The following is a 17,996-nucleotide window of genomic DNA, read 5'->3' as shown; positions in this document are numbered from 1 at the left end:
CCCCTTCTTCTATCATCCCACTCGTAATACAAATATCACGCGAGTCCATATCCACTCTGCTCTCGACGCGGCACACGTGGTCTTGCAATTTTATTCGCGTTCTCGGGCTCTCGCACGAGAACCCAAATAACAGCATCTGCGAAAACAAACTTTTTCACTTATTCAAAAAATCTTTGGTCAAGTTTGTATTGCACGGATTTTCTTATACACTATCTATGTAGTATAGCTGTAGGTAGGGCGATCGATATATTGCATCACTGTTGATAACCAGTTTTCATTCATTCAGATTTTTTTTTTTTTCAAAACTACGTACTTCGACTGTATCGAAAATCGTTAAGGAATGGAAATGGATTTTTTTACAGGGATTTTTTTTTTTTTATAAAATCAATGGATTTATCGCTGATTGGCTATAGTAGGAAATTGTATCGTCTAAAGTTTTGTTATTGATTTTTAACATTTTTTTTTTTTTTTTTTAGAAATTTGTTTTTCCTATCAAATTCAATCGCTAGTGGACGTTCGGATGTGAACGAATGGTCTGTTACGTAAAACTTAGGTTGCCCAATAAATGTATATGAATGGTTAATGTTATCTGCTATGGAAATATTGATTAAAATGTACTATTATTATTATTATAATAAATCTATACTTTCATCGAATACATAACGACGATTGAAGAATTATCGATCGAGAATGAATTTTGAAGATTTTTTTTTGGTTAAATAATGTAAAATTATTTAAGTGGAATAGAGATGTTACGATCCATAAATTTAAACGAGTTATTTTGACAGCTGACAGGTGACGGTTGATAAGTGTCATGAACTTTGTGTTGTTATCTTGAAAAAACCAAGAAATTATCACAGGGTCGTAACTCGTAAAAGGAGTGAAGATTGATATTCCCGCGTATGATAAATGATATTCAAATATTCTAAAGGGAGGCAAAGGGGGTGTCTAGGAAATTTCCCTGCAGCTTGAATTTAAGAGACAGAGGATTGGAGGGGAGAAAAAGGTCACGGAATTCATCTTGCCATCGTTTCGATATTACCGTCGCAAAACGTCAGCAGTTGAAAACGCCTTTGAAATCCAGAATTTGCCAAAAAAAAAAGATACCCACTACCCAGTTACGCTTTTTAGGACTCGGTCCGAATCAACGTTCAGAAAAGAGTCTATTCAAAGACGTGCAAAAAGAGGACTGAGCGATTCAAAGAGGTACGAGATAACCTTGAAGTCGCCATTTTTTTAAATAATTTTCTTTAGTATTTTTATTTATTAGAGTATCTTTATACAAGGACACTGATCCATCAAAGGTATAATCGATCAATCCGAATCTGTCGGTTTGACGGAGTCGAATAAAATTCTAATGGTAAAATCTTATTCGCTCTGTATAACCGACAAATGTCCTCGTGAAAATTCGTCATGACTCATTACCCTTGTAATAAAGTGAAGCCACCCTCGTACGAAGCCCTTTTGACCACTTCGTTTCGTGTTAGCTCCTTTTGGCCTGAAAGAAAATAGCGAGAGGCTTCCAATTGTTTCCGTGTTTATGAGCGTAACTGAAAATCAACCGCAGCCAATCACTTTGACGGTTACGTGTTTGTAAAGCGACTCGAGTGACATCTCGCGGATTTAAATTGAAGCTACAATTCTTTGATCGATCCACGATGGTCTCGTGAATTACCAGAGAGAAGAAAAGACTCAATACTACGTTATTTGTATCGAGGACATTGGAAGCCACGTTTAGGCTGGGTTAAAATAAGGTTAGAAAACGTAAAGAAAAGTCTTCGGCGTATCTCGGAAGCTACGGAGATAACGGGAGTCAGTGAAATTTATGCTAATGATCCTTGATAACTTCAATGACAACAATATTCGTCAAGTATTCGGATGACTATTTATAGCAACGTCGATCAACAATTTCACACTGATAATACTTGGGCACACAGCAAAACAGTATAATTACGGTTGAGTATAGTCGATTAAATAATAACAGTGTTGGATGATCAGGCGCTGGTAGGACGAGAGAAAATATTTTATTAAATACATGAAAATGCGATACAGCTGAAATATTAAAGTAATATCGTCAGAATAACCAATTTTTTTTCTCTTTTTTATCGACGCACCATCTCGCTTGAAATAATCTTTAAAAATTTGACGAATTTTCTTTATGCTATTTGAAAATTTCATCGATCGGACCATCGATCGACGTACGAAACATCGTATATACATATACATAGTAGATTGTGCCTTTATCGGAAGATTACGTCAGTTTATTTACAATGTTGTTAAAGTAATTGCTACTTTGTCCCTGTGCAGGTGACGTTTCTTGTATCTTTTTTTTTTCCTTTTTTCCCACTCAAATCGATTTACAACGTAGTCGTCCTTGAAGACACAACCGATCGCCTGCTTATTCGTAAATTCAGTTTACTCCAGCAAAGTTACTCAGTTGGCAGCCTGAAAAATGAGCATCTGGTAGAATCGGAAAAAATGCTTCCGGACCCTACAAATACATTTTTTGAAATTTTTTTTGGGTCAGTTCCTTTTTATCCTTGACATGAAAAAAAAAGGATCTTTCCCGTATCTTTATCTTTGAGTCTGCTTTCGGTCTGCCTGTCAGTTTGCTCACTGACTCTGGACTAACGACAAACCGGAAGCTGAGAAAATTCAACGTGGATCGTGGCAAGATTTGGCGGGCATATTAAAAAAAAAAAAATCGTATCAGTCAAAAGCTTTTTCGCGGCAATTCAAAAATCAAAGTAGGTTAACAGTTCATGGATTTTGACAATTTAAATTTCGAAAAAAAAAATGTCATTGAATTCCCTCCTCTCACGATTCTCGTTCTTTGCTAGAGTTACACTTTTTATCCTATAGAAAAACGAAGGACGAAGTACCCTTCTTTTTCTTTGTTTCGGAGTACACAGTTTGGCACGCAGTGTACTTCCTGTCAAATACTGTCTAATAACAAGCTTAACCCTAGAAGGATAACCTACGTAGGTCTGACAGGCAAACCCGATAAATTTTTAACGTAGGCTAGAAAAAGGTTATCCTTCTAAGGTCAATTACAACTATCTCGTAAATACTGAATCGACAAGATAAGAATTATGCGCAATCGCCTAAAATTGATCTGACAATTATAAATCTCAAAATCTCTGAATTTCATCCACGCGCATAGATAAAAACAGATCCGTATAGATTTCACTGGATAATTAAAAATACCGAGTCTTTGTACAATAAATTTTTCGAATCAGTCTGAACAAATGGAATATCCTTATTAATCAGCAACTCTTGTTTCGAGTGCTACGTTAACACAGTACGATGTGATGATAATCAACAAGAACAATAATCAGTTCCCAATCAATAACCAATAGCTTCAAGAAGTTACCGACCGAGTCGCAGGAATGCTTTAATATCAAATAAATACAAAAAACTGTTATCCTCCGAGGTACCTCAATTTACCTAAAACAGAAAAGTCACTTTAATCAAACCAGTGTCAAAGGTCAATAATTCTATATAGAACTACCAATAATGTTTACCTCTGGGTTTAGCGAGTGGACGCCATTCAGTACCACGTGATCATCGGCAAATTTATCCTTGTCAATATCCTTCGGCCAAAATAACGTCTTGTACAATAACGTAGCCAAAATGGCGCCTGCAATAGGTCCAAACCAAAATATCCAATGATGAGACCACTGATTGTTCCAGATAGCAGGCGCCAACGATCTGGCAGGATTCATACTGCAGCCGGTATAAGGGCCAACGGTGAGTGACAAACATGTCACAGTCAAGCCAACCCTGACAGATACGGAATCTATGTTCTTCTCGTTACGCGAATCCCAAAGGGCACAAGTCAGGAACATCAGCACACCCGTGGCAAGGATCTCCATGAGGAAACCTTGAAAGACGGTAATATCGTCGTTGAGTAAAGTCATGCAGAAGGAGGCAGTGTCTTCTGGGTTGCCGGCGTGCAGGTGCTGCTGCGGCGTGACTACCTGAAAGTTTTGAAAGGCGGCAAATTCAAACTGTACTTTTGACGCTCGGACAGAGTCGCCTGGCGGGAATACTTAATAAAAAGATAACTTTACCCTTAACAGACCAAATCCAAGTATCCCGCCGGTTATTTGTGCTACCAAGTATACTAAGGCTGTCGGAATTGATTTTTTGCCAAGAATGACAGAACCCACAGTAACCGCGGGATTGATATGGGCAGCACTGATATGTCCTATACACTGAAAAAAAAGATATATAAAAAAAATATTTAATTATAAACCACGTTAATTGGCCTGATCAAAATTCAGGTTTCGATACTCTGATTTTGAATTTTACCAACTCGAGATTGAAAATTCATTTTTCATGTAACTCGACTACAAAATCTCACCTGGAGAACTGTCATGACAGTCAAACCAAAGGCAAAGGCGGATTGAAAGGACGTGCGAACAGTTCCAAGACCGGAACTGCATCCCAAGCATCCGATAAATAACAACATGGCGGTACCAATGAATTCGGCCAGTCCCATAAGGAACGTGTCCCAGACCGAACCATCTTCTTGCATGAGTTTTCTGAACCCTGAAAACAGGAGGGAGAAAATCCTTAGGGCGAAGTACAATTAATTTTACGACGACCGTTGGTCTATGTCTAAGCAAGCTGACGAGTAATTAATGCCGTAGCTTGTAATTAAGAATTTCGTTACTTAACGATCATTAAGAGTGACAAAGAAAGTTTCGAAAGAAACTATTTTCCCGGATCCCAAGAGAATTTAATCTCTTTCTTCCTCTTCTTTAATCTTCCATTTTTCTTTTCTTTTCCTCTTCTTTAATCTTCCATTTTTCTTTTCTTTTCCTCTTCTCTCTCTCTCTCTCTCTCTCTCTCTCTCTCTCTCTTTCTTCCTTCTTCGTACATCTCTTGTTCTTTATATCTATTATATTTTAATTCGTTAATTTTATTACCTTTTTGCTTATTTCCTCGCGACATTTTTATTGAAACGGTGGATTTTTAATTTCTTATTTCAATACGGTTCGCTCACATTCACGTAGATGCTTAATCTGTCGCCCGAGACACTTGACACCAACTTTTAGACTGTGTTCCCAAATCTGTCAGAAACGACGACTAGCGATCCGATTTTTATACCTTTGATATCATATCTATAGCATACACGATAAACTGCTCTAAATAGCGTGCAATGCTTTTACGAGCGTCGGGACGCCCTCGCACTGCTATCCCCCCACCTACCCTATACAGAACACAATAACGGAAAAGTTAGCTTTGTATAAAAATGTAAATCGCGTTTGGTATTTCATCGTTCCATGCGCTTCTACCAGCATTTCGTATGCTGTGATATAACGCGAAATGATTTTCAAGGGAAAAACATAAACGTTGTTATGGTCCGGAAAAGAAAATCCGATAGAGAAAATCTGTTTGCATATACGCAGGTGGTCTATTTTGTAAAGCTAGTAATTTTCATAATCGATATTAATGTTTATAAATAATTTAGCAAATTTTACGATTTTTGACAACTCTTTGTATCAGTCGTAAATTAATGTTGATAAGAAAGATTTTTTTTTTAAATTTAATTATGACACTAAAAATTTTGGATTTATTTTTTAATTGGAGTTCTTATGCAAACTTTTATAATTTTATCAACCTCCACATTTCTAAGCACACTCACTCATATTGTACATTACGTATATGCGTACGGTGCTCAAATGGCAGAGTGTACATTTGGGCGAATAAACATAACGGTATTTTAGGGAGTTTTAACGAGGGTTCAAATTAAGGTGGAAGGGAGGTTTAATTAAAGCCTGTAAAAATAAATGAAATTCCAAAAGGGTCCAAAAAGTACGTAAGGATTTACGCTTCTAAGGATTCTGATTCTTCGTAAAGTCATCATCAGTTCCATTGATCTGAGTGTGCGACAGGAGAAAAGATAATACGTCGAGTTTAGAATTTTTGATAATAAATTTTCAAATATTCAACCTCAATTTTCATATCTGGCTTTTTCTACTTTTTCATTCTACTCTTTAGTTCGTTTTTAATTCGAAACGATTGATTAATATTTATTCGGAGTCTTCAAAATTTATGATAGTCTGTGCCCAATGACCCAGACAATTGGCCAATATTTTTTTTTCGATTAGCCGAATACAATTTTGAACAAGTCTTTGTACCAGTTCTAGACTTTACGAAATGCTAATATTTGATACAAATGAGAGCTAGAATAAATTGTGATTTATACTTTTATATTAATATAATAATTTTATATTTTCTATTTTTCGTCTACTGCCAATTAGTAGATTCGAACTTCTCCAAACAGAAAATTGTTAAGCGTCAAGACTGACAGAAAAAAAAATAGTAGATACAAATGAAAAAAGAAATTAAATCAAAATTATTTTATGCGTGCTTCGTGTAATTTCGAGAAATTGTCAAAAGCACGATTTTAATGAAAAAATGGCAATTCTTTCCGCCTTTGAAAAGAGTTACAAAATATTTCCATGTTTATCATGAATTCTAATAAGATTCGCTTTACGGAAATTCAGAATATTGATTTTTTTACGTCGTTCACATCGTATTTTTCAAAGTTCTCAAAATATTCTTTTTTACATACCAAACATTCCCATATAAATGATCACGACTTAGAATTCCATATCCAAATTCCGCGGTTTAACCGAACTCGAATCTTTCTCTGAATTCTCAAAATTCGTTTTTGCTCTCCGACAGGAAGCACCAAAAATCTTGTCCCTTCAAAACAGCCAAACTGATACGAACTACGAACACAAAGACCAGAGCCACCGTTTCCAGTCGATCGTCAATCAATAAAAATTTCAAAAATCACTGGGACCAGTCCAAAAGTAATATTGAGCAGTATCATTTATAAGGATTACAAGAAAAAAAATCAATCACCGTTAATATCAAAATAATCCCACACCATACACAAGAAAGACACGTAATCAACATAACGATCATTAACCAAACAAAAATTGATCAATCGATAATTCCCACCCACTTCCACAATCCCTAATCTCTAAATTTTGACAAAAACTCAAAAAACAATTTAACACGTAAAATTCAACCATACAAAAATCCAAAAATCTCTAATACAATATATTTTTTAAAAATCCTATTCGAATATTGTCTCCACAATCGTTATCTCATATAAAACCTCAAATCAGACACATGATATCTCTATTCCCTTCAGCAACAGGTAGTTACTAAAAATCGATCCATAAAAAGGATAATAAAACCAATAAATTAATAATTAATAAAAAAAAATCATAAATCCTTCATCAACCCATAAACATAATATTCAGCATCCCTAAACCCATTATATATATATATATCAGATTATATTACAAACAATCATACAAATTGTATCCCTCAACTATCACAATATAGTTTATCACGTTTAAATTTGACGTTTATTAATGTCAGAATATTGCTTTTTTACGTCGTTCACATCGTATTTTTCATATATTTGACAACAAAACCACCGAAAATACCTTTAGACAATATACTTGCAATATATCATCAAAAACCTAAATGACAGTTTGCACAGCCATCGGCATTTAATCGTTTGCACAGGCCGCCGCGTATGATAATAATCTCTACCATAGATATATAGTCACATGTTTAGCAGTCGTTACAGTAGGCTGGTTTTAGACCTCTACTAGTGGGAATATCTCGAATGAGCGCTATATGTATACACGATATACAAATATATATATATACGCACATCACGAGAGCATAATTGGAACATGCACATGTCCCATTCGGTTTACATTAGTCTATATGCGTCATACAGTGCCTGATAGTAACGCCAAGCCTTAATACGTAAGTATTTCAAATAGTAGACTGACAGTAGCACGTGTCATTAAGATACGTGTAGATGCTACGTGTACATATGTGATTATTTACAATTAGAGACGTAAATCAAAAGCCCGAGTTACGTATTAATGTGTAAAGATAACATGATTAAAAATTTAATTAATATCTGTACAGTTTTAAACTGACTTACTTTATTGCTTCTATTTTCTTCGTTCTTTTTTTACTGTAGTATATATACGTATATACAGTAGTGCACCTAGGGGTACGAAGCATACAATTAGTTACTGCAATTGCACGTATCAAGAGACTTCACGTAGGAATTCCAACGTTGCTCTCAATTACGATGAAAGTTTTACGTCCTATTCCGAATCGTGAAAGTGCTCCATCTCCTCCTTTCTCTCGTTTTCTTTTGTTCCGCCATTAGCTTTATTGTCGTCGCGAGTTCTCGGCACGAGCCAAATGTTACGAGGACACCTTTTCCTGGCTCAGCTCAAATATATACAAATGTTACGGCAAGAAGTCGACGTTGATAATAGAACAATGAAGAGACGTGCCGATCAATGATAGCGTTTGAGAATCAAATTAATGCAATCTGTCGATTAGCTTTAAAGATTTTAACGTACCCATATCTGATTTCGAAGTCAAGGTAAAGATAGGATGGAAGAAGAAAGGTAGGGAGAGGAAGCAAAAGTTTTCAAATTAATGAGGTATCGATGTAAGTAAAACGAGACGAGGGTCTGTTGATTCTATTCTTTTGCTTTGTTTTTATTATGTTATTTTGCTTTGGCGTCGTACCTTCCCACCGCCCACCCGTGTCTTCACTGGATATTAATGTCTTCGGTGCGTTGCTTCTGGTGAGGACTAAAGATAAATGAACTTGGTGTATTTCAGGCTCTGGCATCGCTCTAGGTTGGGTTTCGGGAGATTGTAGATCGATTTACCGGCTGAGTTACCGACGTTGCGTAATGCACCGAAAGATGGTGCGTCCACTAGGCCAAATAACAACGAAGGATTGAACAGGGTTATCCGTTTATTTACTGTGCGTTCCAGAGTCTCTTACTTGTTTGGCTTGAGCTACCTATTTTAAAAACTTTTTTTTACTTCAGTAATAGCGATATGAATGGTTCCGTGTGGCTGATACGCATTTATGTTACCGGCAGGGATTCTTAGTCTACATTACCGACTGCCGGTATATGAATTATACCTTTGGACAGTCACTTTAGATCGAAAAAGAGAGCGGACTATTGTGACTGACACTTCATTATTATGCCGTTATGTTAACACATTGTGGACCAGTCGTTTTATTACTAGCTGTACCAATCACGAGAATTCTTGTGATCCATCCACAATGCATTAATTAAAAGAGAAGGCATCGATGTTTCTGGAGACCGAAAGAGAGGGGTTACAAATTTACTTTAGATCGGGGGGAATTTTGCATTTCTTTTTTTTGAAATCTCATCTCGGCGAAATGACGATCGTAATCGCCGTGACTCTTTGGACAATAAGAACAACCGGATATATGTACTTGTAACGCTAGAAGAAGAAGGACGCCGGTAAGCAGATTCGAAAAGATATCGGGGATTTCACGGGTCCTTAAAATGTCTATCATATCATAATAAAGAAAAAATGAATATCATTAATCATACAAATTTAATCAAATGAGTTCAGTCTCATTATCCCAAATTTATTTATCTTTCCACGTGTCTATGAACGAAAAAATTATGTAGGCGTAAGCTTCGACATAAAAATCTGTTAATACATTAGTGCCCAAGTGTCTGATTTTGTACGATTTTTTATAGACACTCAAACAAACTTTTATGGATCCTAGAAAGTTCTGTAAAAATATATAATCATACTACAAAAAAATTGAAAAATTCAAAATGACGGACCTAAAATCAACATCTTGAAAATCCAAATTGTCTGTTGCGCACAAAACTTAGTTCTTGGAGACTTTCAGGGTCACTGACTCGGAATTTGAGATTATAATTTCGTTGACATTTTTTTATAATTCTAAGACTACTTTAACCTATAAACCGCCAACTCATAGTCGACGTTACACGTCTTTCGCCACGAGGCCGACGAATTTTAACGGTTGCTACAATAACGATCCCAGCATCGAATGCCACGTATGTCATATAAATTTCAAATTTTGAAATGTTGACATCAGATTCGTCATCAGACGCCCCAAAGATCCTTGAATATTAATTTTCATACAAATCGGTTAGTTTCGATTTTTCAAGTTACCATTTTGGATCCGTCATTTTAAATTTTCAAATTTTTTTACTTCAGACTCAAATAACCGCAATCAGACTCGCAATCAAGTTAACCGTTTGACTTACAAGAACGCTCCCATGACATCTGTACCTGTCAAGCAGTTAATAAAGATAAAAAATAATAAAATAAATCAAACTAAGTTATCGTACTCGTACAAAAGCGTGTACTTAATTACGGTAGCCAAACAATGCCGTCATTAATAATAAAGTAATAACAAGGATTTCCGAGTTGTTCGAAAAAGTCACAGAGTACGCGATAAAATTCTCCCGGAACAATGAGCCTTGTCTGCAATTGTTTACAGTGCCGTACCGGCGGGTAAATCATATCCGCCTTTCGTCCTTAACGAATAAAGAAATAACACTGCGCACCAATTTTCGAGACTTACAAATGATCATCAAGCGAGTAATTTTATTGTTACTATACTCAAGTGCTGTCAGGTTAGGTTAGGTGAGACGGAAACGAATCGAAATCCATTAAGGATCTGACATACCGGTTTACATTCTCACCGTTTCTGGATTTTACTCGACTGCACAGACTGGAGGAAATGGCGAAAGTTACGAGGAGGATAAAAACGAGGTGCCTCTTGCGTCCGGTTTTATCGAGCGAAAGATCTGACGAAAGGAAGCCGAGCGCCGTCGCTACGAACGAGCGTGAACATCCCTTCAGCTACACGTGCATACGTGGCGCCACCTAGTATACGTAGCGGACACTCGGATTGAACGTGATCGAAACTATTCGAAGCGACGGTCGTTCGGGAAAAAGAAAAAGTAACAAAGGAAAGGCGAATACGCGTTATTTGCTACTTGCTGCTTGATCCTAAGCCAAGCTGTGCGTTCAACGTACGAGAAATGTGCTGTATTTAATTTGATCGAAGGTAAAAGGACGTTGAACTGTACGAATAAGTTTCTCTTCGTTGACCACGTGTTTACCGCGAAGTTGTTCAAGATTCCAAAAATTGGAGAACGCTTTGAATAATGACAGTGAGATTTTGGATAATTTAATTTTCCAAAAGACTGTTATATACGTATTTTAAAAGATCTTTAAATTATCGTTTTCGTCGGATTTTTTTGGAAAAATTTTTTTTTTCATTTACACATTGTCAATGCCCTCGGGTAATTTTTTGAGAATTTTTATTATATATTCATTTAACTTACGGACAATAAAGGATGAAGTCTCACTGTCCTAGATTCTCCTAGTTCCTTGTAAAAGTTTCCAGAAACTTCTTAGCCGCTCGGGACTTTTAATGTATTAACCCGGAATCCTGACGTGGACGAAAACTTATCTACTACTTCGCCATCCTCCTTTTACGATCTACAGAGACCTTATAAAGTATTACGTAATTTAAGAGTTTAAATAACTTCGAAAGTTCTTATAAGAAAAATAAACACGGTAAAGACTTCCTGCAATTTTTCAAAAAAATCCATCACCGCTATCTTTGAAAAACAACTACGTGTCAACCGATCGCAAGGACAAAAAAGTCACATTCGTCATAATCAAACAAAGATGCAGGTGCATCCTGATAATTTCCACTTGCATACCTTACGTAATTAAAAGACATAATTTTCCACTGCGAAAATATTCTAAGAAATCATTTTTCAAATTCAACAACCAATCGATCCAATATCATCGTACCATATATACACATATACATATGCACCTTTTTTTTTTCAAAAAAAAAAAAAAACTCAAAATCCATTCGAATAAATTTAAATTCTCACGCGTCAAAAGTTCACGCTTTAATTGCACCAAGCTAACTATTATATCTATAGGTATACATATATCCCGTCACACGCATTAGAATCAAGTACGTATTTCTCGATGATCGAATCACCTCGTATACGAGATACTTAATTTAATGGAGAATTTTCAAAAATTGTTCTCAGATGCAAAAACACATACAACCACTATACTGGTAATCGCCAGTTGTGAAGCCGCAAGTGTTACAGTAGGTCAAGTTCGGATCGCGGTGAATGTCCGCGACTGCTCTGCCTCCACCTGCCTCTGAATCCATTCCAATACCCGGACTATTATTACGACCATAGTAGGAACATAATTGATAAATCGATAAAATCAATAAAAATCATCAAAATATTAAAATTGAGTAAAAACAGAGTTCAAAGCATTTAGAAAATTTCAAGTGGGACTTTGAGTCATTTTTTTACGTAACACTAATAATATTTTTCGAACTTTTCGTTTTTCAATATCAAAGTTTTGTTTTTAATATGAAAATTTATTTTCTGCATCTTTCTTTAACTTTTTTGCTTCTTTCTACCGTTATACGTTTATATACGTTTGAGGCAATCTTACCGGTAATGGCATTGACAATGACAATTAACATATTAATGAGAGCGATGCGTCAGTCACGAGCAAGAGACACGAGATGCATTCACCGTTAAAGGACGCAAAGAGAATAAATAAATAAGACACCTCCAGCATGTGTGTATATATATATACATGCACGTAATTCTCTAATTGTGATCTAATTTCATTACTTGATTTTCTCTTCAGCTCCGATCCGTGAAGATCGAACTGTATTGCTGCACGCGATATTCACTCTCGTGAATCACGATCCTACTTTCTCTCTCTCTCCCCCTTCCCTTTATTTACATTTTTCCAAAAATTCTCTCGAAAACAAAAACCACCTGATATCACAAGTTTATCACAGAAGTACTGTGTCGAGATTCGAATATTAATTAAACAGCTAAAAATAGAATCTAGCTTATTTTTAATAGACTAAGGTGACATTAAAAGCGAAGTCAGTGAGAGATTTTGTATTTGTCCTTGGACAATTTTTTCATTTCTCCCGCACTCTGGAGGAATCTTAATTTTTTTGTTTTCACGTCAATCGGTTCTTCCGATAGTTTTTTTTCAGTTTACAATGGCCGTAATACTACCGAGGTATAATTATCATGTACTTTGAGTTTTGGACTATTCGTGTGTATGTAATCTTTAGGGTAATAAAAAAAAAAAAAAAACAGTATTTTCGGGAAGTGGGGGGTTTATAATAGAGATAAAAAATGGCTTTTGCAGTATGTAATGCCTCTAAGTCCTCTTACATAACGCACTGTTGTTAAAGCGAACAACATAAAAGGAATTAAAAGACAAGACGAAATCATCATAAATGATAATTAGGGGCGATAAGACATTTTGGAATTTTCGTCGTAACGACAAAAAAACATAACGAAAGCCATTTTGACTTCGTTTAATGTGGTACGTTATTTTTCTTGTTTACTTACACGACATCTCTACTTTATGTATCTGCATCTGCACTTCATTTCCCTTGGACAACACGATGTTTGCGCTTTTGATTTTAGACCCACTCGAATTTTCGGTAACCGAAGACGCCGAGATCATTGATATTCCATTTTGCTCCATGTTTTATCCAATCGACTTTTCACTGTCGACGGGTAGCTGGCAACAAAAAAATTTAACCGATTATTCAACCGTTCAATTGTTTTTTTAACTGCACAACTTTTTAATTGGACAAACTTTTATTCAAAATTATTCTTATCGGTTATCTTACCCTACCAGGTCAATCTCTACTTTTTTCTATACTTCTTTATTTACTTTCATATGTACATATATATGTATAGATGCTTTAATTTTGAATGTTACAATAGCCGATTCGGAGTCGCTAATTAAATTGTCTATAAACTGCGTGAAAATCACTGTAGATGTGATGTGTCAATTTGTTACTGTGTTCACACATGTCACGTGCGATTATCTACTTAATAAAAAAATGTGCCAAGAATTTTTGCGTCAATCACATCTGTCTTTTGCAAATATCAAAATCTATTGTTAATTACGAATGATTATCAGTACTAATAGATTTCCGTTATATGGTATAATGCATATATAATTTAAATAGTATAATAATGTATACGTATACATTACTGTATAATACATAAATTCAATATATCACGTGTGCAATTTTCTAAATATTGCTAAAAAATTATTTCCTGACACATAATGAGCACAACTTAATATCAATAGATAATAACTATATCTATTATTATCTGATAGATCAGATCGATCATTTGACTGGTTAAAAACGTTAAATGCCTAATTAATAAAGATGATTAATAAAAATGAAAAAAGCTTACGTCTATCGTGCGACGATATGATTTCGATGAAACTTAACACGCACTGACGAACAATATTTTAATTAGGAAAATGCGTTAAAACTCCCACAACTTTGATTGTCTTACCGAAGATTCACTGTTGCAATTTTTAAAATATATTTTCACACTGTTTCACACTACGGAAAAGAGTCTGTCGTCGCAATGAAAAATCACGACGGATAATATAACAATCGGAAACCCGAAGAGAAGTATGCGACGATTTTATTCGATTTGTGTCTAAAAAAATTTGTCAAAAAATAATGTATACTTAATACAGTACTGCACTTTTAAAAATTCTAATTGAAAGCTAGTTGTTTACAGTCGCTTGTCTTTTGTTGTTGCGTAGCTCAGTGAAGACTGAATCGGTTGGCGTCGCGCGCTCCTCTATATGTAGAAAGCTGTGACTGCCAAGCATGGCCCAGTCAGTCAGTCAGTCAGTGAAGCAGCCTCGTGTTACACACTTTGATACTCGAATAGTTGGAGCAATAAAGAGTAGCACAGCCGACGACTTTTAACGTTGCTAGTGTACCAATTCGCCACGATCGACCTCGAGTATTAGCTGCAGTCGTGAGAATATATTTCAGTGGTGCTACGAGTGAAGAACGAAAGAGGTTAGAGGATGAAAAATCGAAAACATTTCCTTGTGCTGTTGGATTAACATAAGAAAATGAATAAGCGTGACAACTGAGATCAATATCAACGAGTCATTGACGTTAGACAATATTTTGAGGTTAGACGTGTACTCGGAGTGTTTACTTTTCTGGTTATGTTACGTCGCCGGCTAATTTGATTTTACGATAGTGAACGTAGCAGCACGACTGCAACGTCGAGACTGCGCGACGTTGCTGACCTTTTGAAAATAGAATACAACATAGTGTGTAACCGGTCTGACAATTTTGAGAAACCAGAATCGTCGAGAGTCCGTTAGAACTGTGCGTAGAATGCTATTGGCTTGAGATTTTGTAGTTTTGTAAAGGACAGATACCTGCTTTTAGGGGAGTATACACGGTTACGAGAATATAGTCTCAGATACATCCCAAAGAATGCATTTCAGCTAAAATCCTTTTAACGACTGACTGTACTCTCTGTGTTGTTCTAAAGTTTTTACGTCGCGTCGTGGGAGCGTAAGCTGTACCAGAATACGATTAGTTTTCTTTGCCAATAGATATTTTGACTGGTCTATGGTGTCTCACATTCCACGAGACATACATAAATTTCTCGACGTAAAAAAGAAAACCGGATTGTGCACCTCGAAACAAATAATAGCATAAACACAAAAAAATTAGCTAATAGAAAAATATACAGTTTTCAAGATATACAGTCCATTTCCTTCGATGCCAAAGTAAGAGGCCTAATCATCAAATTACATCTTTTAAATATTAACCATTAATTATAGCACATACAAAAAACGGTGTACCTAATATTACACATTGTTTTCCATTAATACATATAACCTAACCTAAGTTATTCATATGCTTACATGTAATCGTATCATTAATCAAATACTGAACTAAAGCCACTGCTTTAGTTCACGTACGAAGTAAAGGATTGAACTGACGTGGTCAAATCGCGAAAGTCTAAAATAAAATATTAAGACAAAAACATGATGTATCTCGCAATATGAATAAAATATTCAGAAGCCTCAAGGAAATACTTCCAGGAATAATGGAGAAACGTGGAGAAATTCTATAATGAAAAGAATTGAGTAATGTTTTACTTCAATCAAATGTGAGTACAGTATTGGTTAACAGTTAGTAAAGAACATACTAGATTATCTACGGTATACAGAGTTAGTCAGGATTGACGTACCGACCGAAGTTCGTCCGTTTCTTTGATATTTATAGCAGAGCCAACTTCAGGCTATACCTTAGACCTGAGTAAAGCCTGTTTTGTATACCATGGTGTTATTTGTAGCTAAGCACCACGTGAAGTCAGTCGCTCAATTTGATTACTATTGTGAAGCCAACTTCAGTTGGTGCAATAAGTTTGAATAATATTGTATGAATGAATTATAACGAGTCACACAAGCGCACTAGTGCGATAGTCGATTGCTGTGTATTCGTGATAAACGACTTGCATCCCATTCCCTTGGGACTGACTTGGCCGTCGGCGTCGCGATGCCTCGCAGGCGTCTCCTCACGTAATAATACGACGTTACTGCTAGTAGTGAACGTGAGTAGACGACTTAAAATTTATAATAGTCTTTCGAAACGATATCGCGAATAAATATAGGTACTAATATATTTTTGCTGCTTCTGTATCATTCGTATGATTTTGCCAAAGAGATCTGTCATACGTGACATATCAGAGTACTGTCTGACCTTGCACAGAATCCGGAATAACTTGCACAGATAGAATTTTATTGTTGATTGAGTAATTTTATTAATTAATTCTTCGTCACCTTCCGCCTTCATTATTCCGCTGAGGCAAATGTAATCAAATAATTACTCGTAATGGAAAGTCCATGTTTTCTACATCCTTCACGATACTCTTCCGCGTGACGATGAACAGAGGAACTTACGCATTTTTCGTTTCTTTGAAAATATCTGTAACAATTTTTATATAAGATCTTTCTTTTTATCTACTAGGAGCACGAGGGTACGAGAAATCCTCGGGTGACTCCAGAGAATTCGACTGAGCGTCCATGAAGTAAGGTTGGAAATTCATGTTGACATGCGCAGAGATGATCTTCCCCTACTCTCTCAGCATCTGGACCAGACACGCTGTCTGGATATGAATATACAACTTACTACAGAAGATCAATAACTTTACCTGAAATTCAGGTTACTCATGTGTTACCATCAACCGATCGTGAAGAAAATTTGTAATTTACTCGAGACAGTCACTTGTAAGGATATTTTGAAGAATGTTTACTAAAAATACTATATTTTTTATCTTGCCAACATGCATAATCTTGGAGAAAATTTGAATTCTGTTATCGCTTAAAAAACGTAAATTGCTTGTCTAGAACTTTCAGTTACTGAAGCATTCAGCTGATTAGAAGGAATACAGAATATATATATATATACACAAAACTACTTTAGGTTATCAAAATATTTAGAAACGTACCAAATACATTAAAAATACTTTTCCCCAGAAACGTCATTTTTGTAACAAACAGTAGGGGATACAAGTATTTCATCATAAATAATCATTTTCATTTAAATAATTTAAGTATGGATACTCTCCAATATTATACACAAGGAAATATCCAATATTGTATCTAACATAGATCCAAGTAAAAATATATATTTTTAATATATTTTGTTGTAGAAAATTGCATTAAACATCAAAGAGAAAGCCCATTTACAAGAAAATCTAAGTACAATCATATAAATCATATACAAAATACAGAACATACATCAGTTTGGAGACGCAAAAGAATAAAAAAAGAATACACAACTAGTAAAAACATAAGATAAAAGAACACGTAGCAAGCGGAACCTGTCATAAATTAAATGAAGCCTTAGTATCTGTCAACTCATTGTTATTAAAAATCGATGCTAGATTATTTTGACCAGATCTGAAAAACAGATAAAATTCAGATTTAATTTGTATTTAATTACATTGCAAGAAAATGGATGTTAAAAGATAAATATATGAAAGTCGGTCAAATAAATTTAATGTAACATTTGACTGATTGTCAGATGGCAATATCGAGAGTGATAGGGTCCCTCCGTCATCAACGTTCATCAGCATGATAGTCGCACCGTCAATTGATTCGTAATGGCTTCCCGTCGAGTAGTCAAGTAACCGAGTAGCAGTTCGGGACGTCAGGGAGCGACTGGCTAAAATGAA

The 17,996-nt window shown here is 35.6% G+C and overlaps 2 protein-coding genes across 5 annotated transcripts in view; one reads left to right on the top strand and one right to left on the bottom strand.

Annotated features, from left to right (window-relative positions):
• The window catches only part of LOC107270016, a 120,567-nt gene extending 116,752 nt beyond the window's left edge, over positions 1-3,815 (top strand). The window contains exon 3 of the mRNA XM_015744616.2: positions 3,694-3,815. Coding sequence (XP_015600102.1) covers positions 3,694-3,741 — 48 coding nt within the window. The 3' untranslated portion in view covers positions 3,742-3,815. The remainder of the gene's footprint in view (positions 1-3,693) is intronic.
• The window catches only part of LOC107270014 (aquaporin AQPAe.a), a 23,811-nt gene extending 9,262 nt beyond the window's left edge, over positions 1-14,549 (bottom strand). The window contains exons 1-7 of one of the 4 annotated variants that reach the window (XM_015744611.2): positions 14,286-14,427; positions 14,181-14,223; positions 13,314-13,488; positions 4,367-4,554; positions 4,074-4,217; positions 3,525-3,980; positions 1,987-3,447 (exon numbers count right to left, since the gene is read on the bottom strand). In XM_015744611.2, the coding sequence (XP_015600097.1) occupies positions 3,439-3,447; positions 3,525-3,980; positions 4,074-4,217; positions 4,367-4,554; positions 13,314-13,452 (936 nt within the window). In that variant the 5' untranslated portion in view covers positions 13,453-13,488; positions 14,181-14,223; positions 14,286-14,427 and the 3' untranslated portion in view covers positions 1,987-3,438. Of the gene's footprint in view, positions 1-1,986; positions 3,465-3,524; positions 3,981-4,073; positions 4,218-4,366; positions 4,555-4,934; positions 5,071-13,313; positions 13,489-14,180 lie in introns of those variants that run through there. The other 3 variants (XM_015744612.2, XM_015744615.2, XM_015744610.2) reach the window with 3 other exon arrangements.
• Between the last annotated feature and the right edge of the window lie 3,447 nt (positions 14,550-17,996).

Source organism: Cephus cinctus, unplaced genomic scaffold (genome assembly GCF_000341935.2).
Source record: "Cephus cinctus unplaced genomic scaffold, Ccin1 Ccin1_scaffold0696, whole genome shotgun sequence".
NCBI classification, from domain to species: domain Eukaryota; kingdom Metazoa; phylum Arthropoda; class Insecta; order Hymenoptera; family Cephidae; genus Cephus; species Cephus cinctus.
Note: the sequence above shows the minus strand (reverse complement) of the source record. Positions and strands in the feature narration are given on the sequence as shown.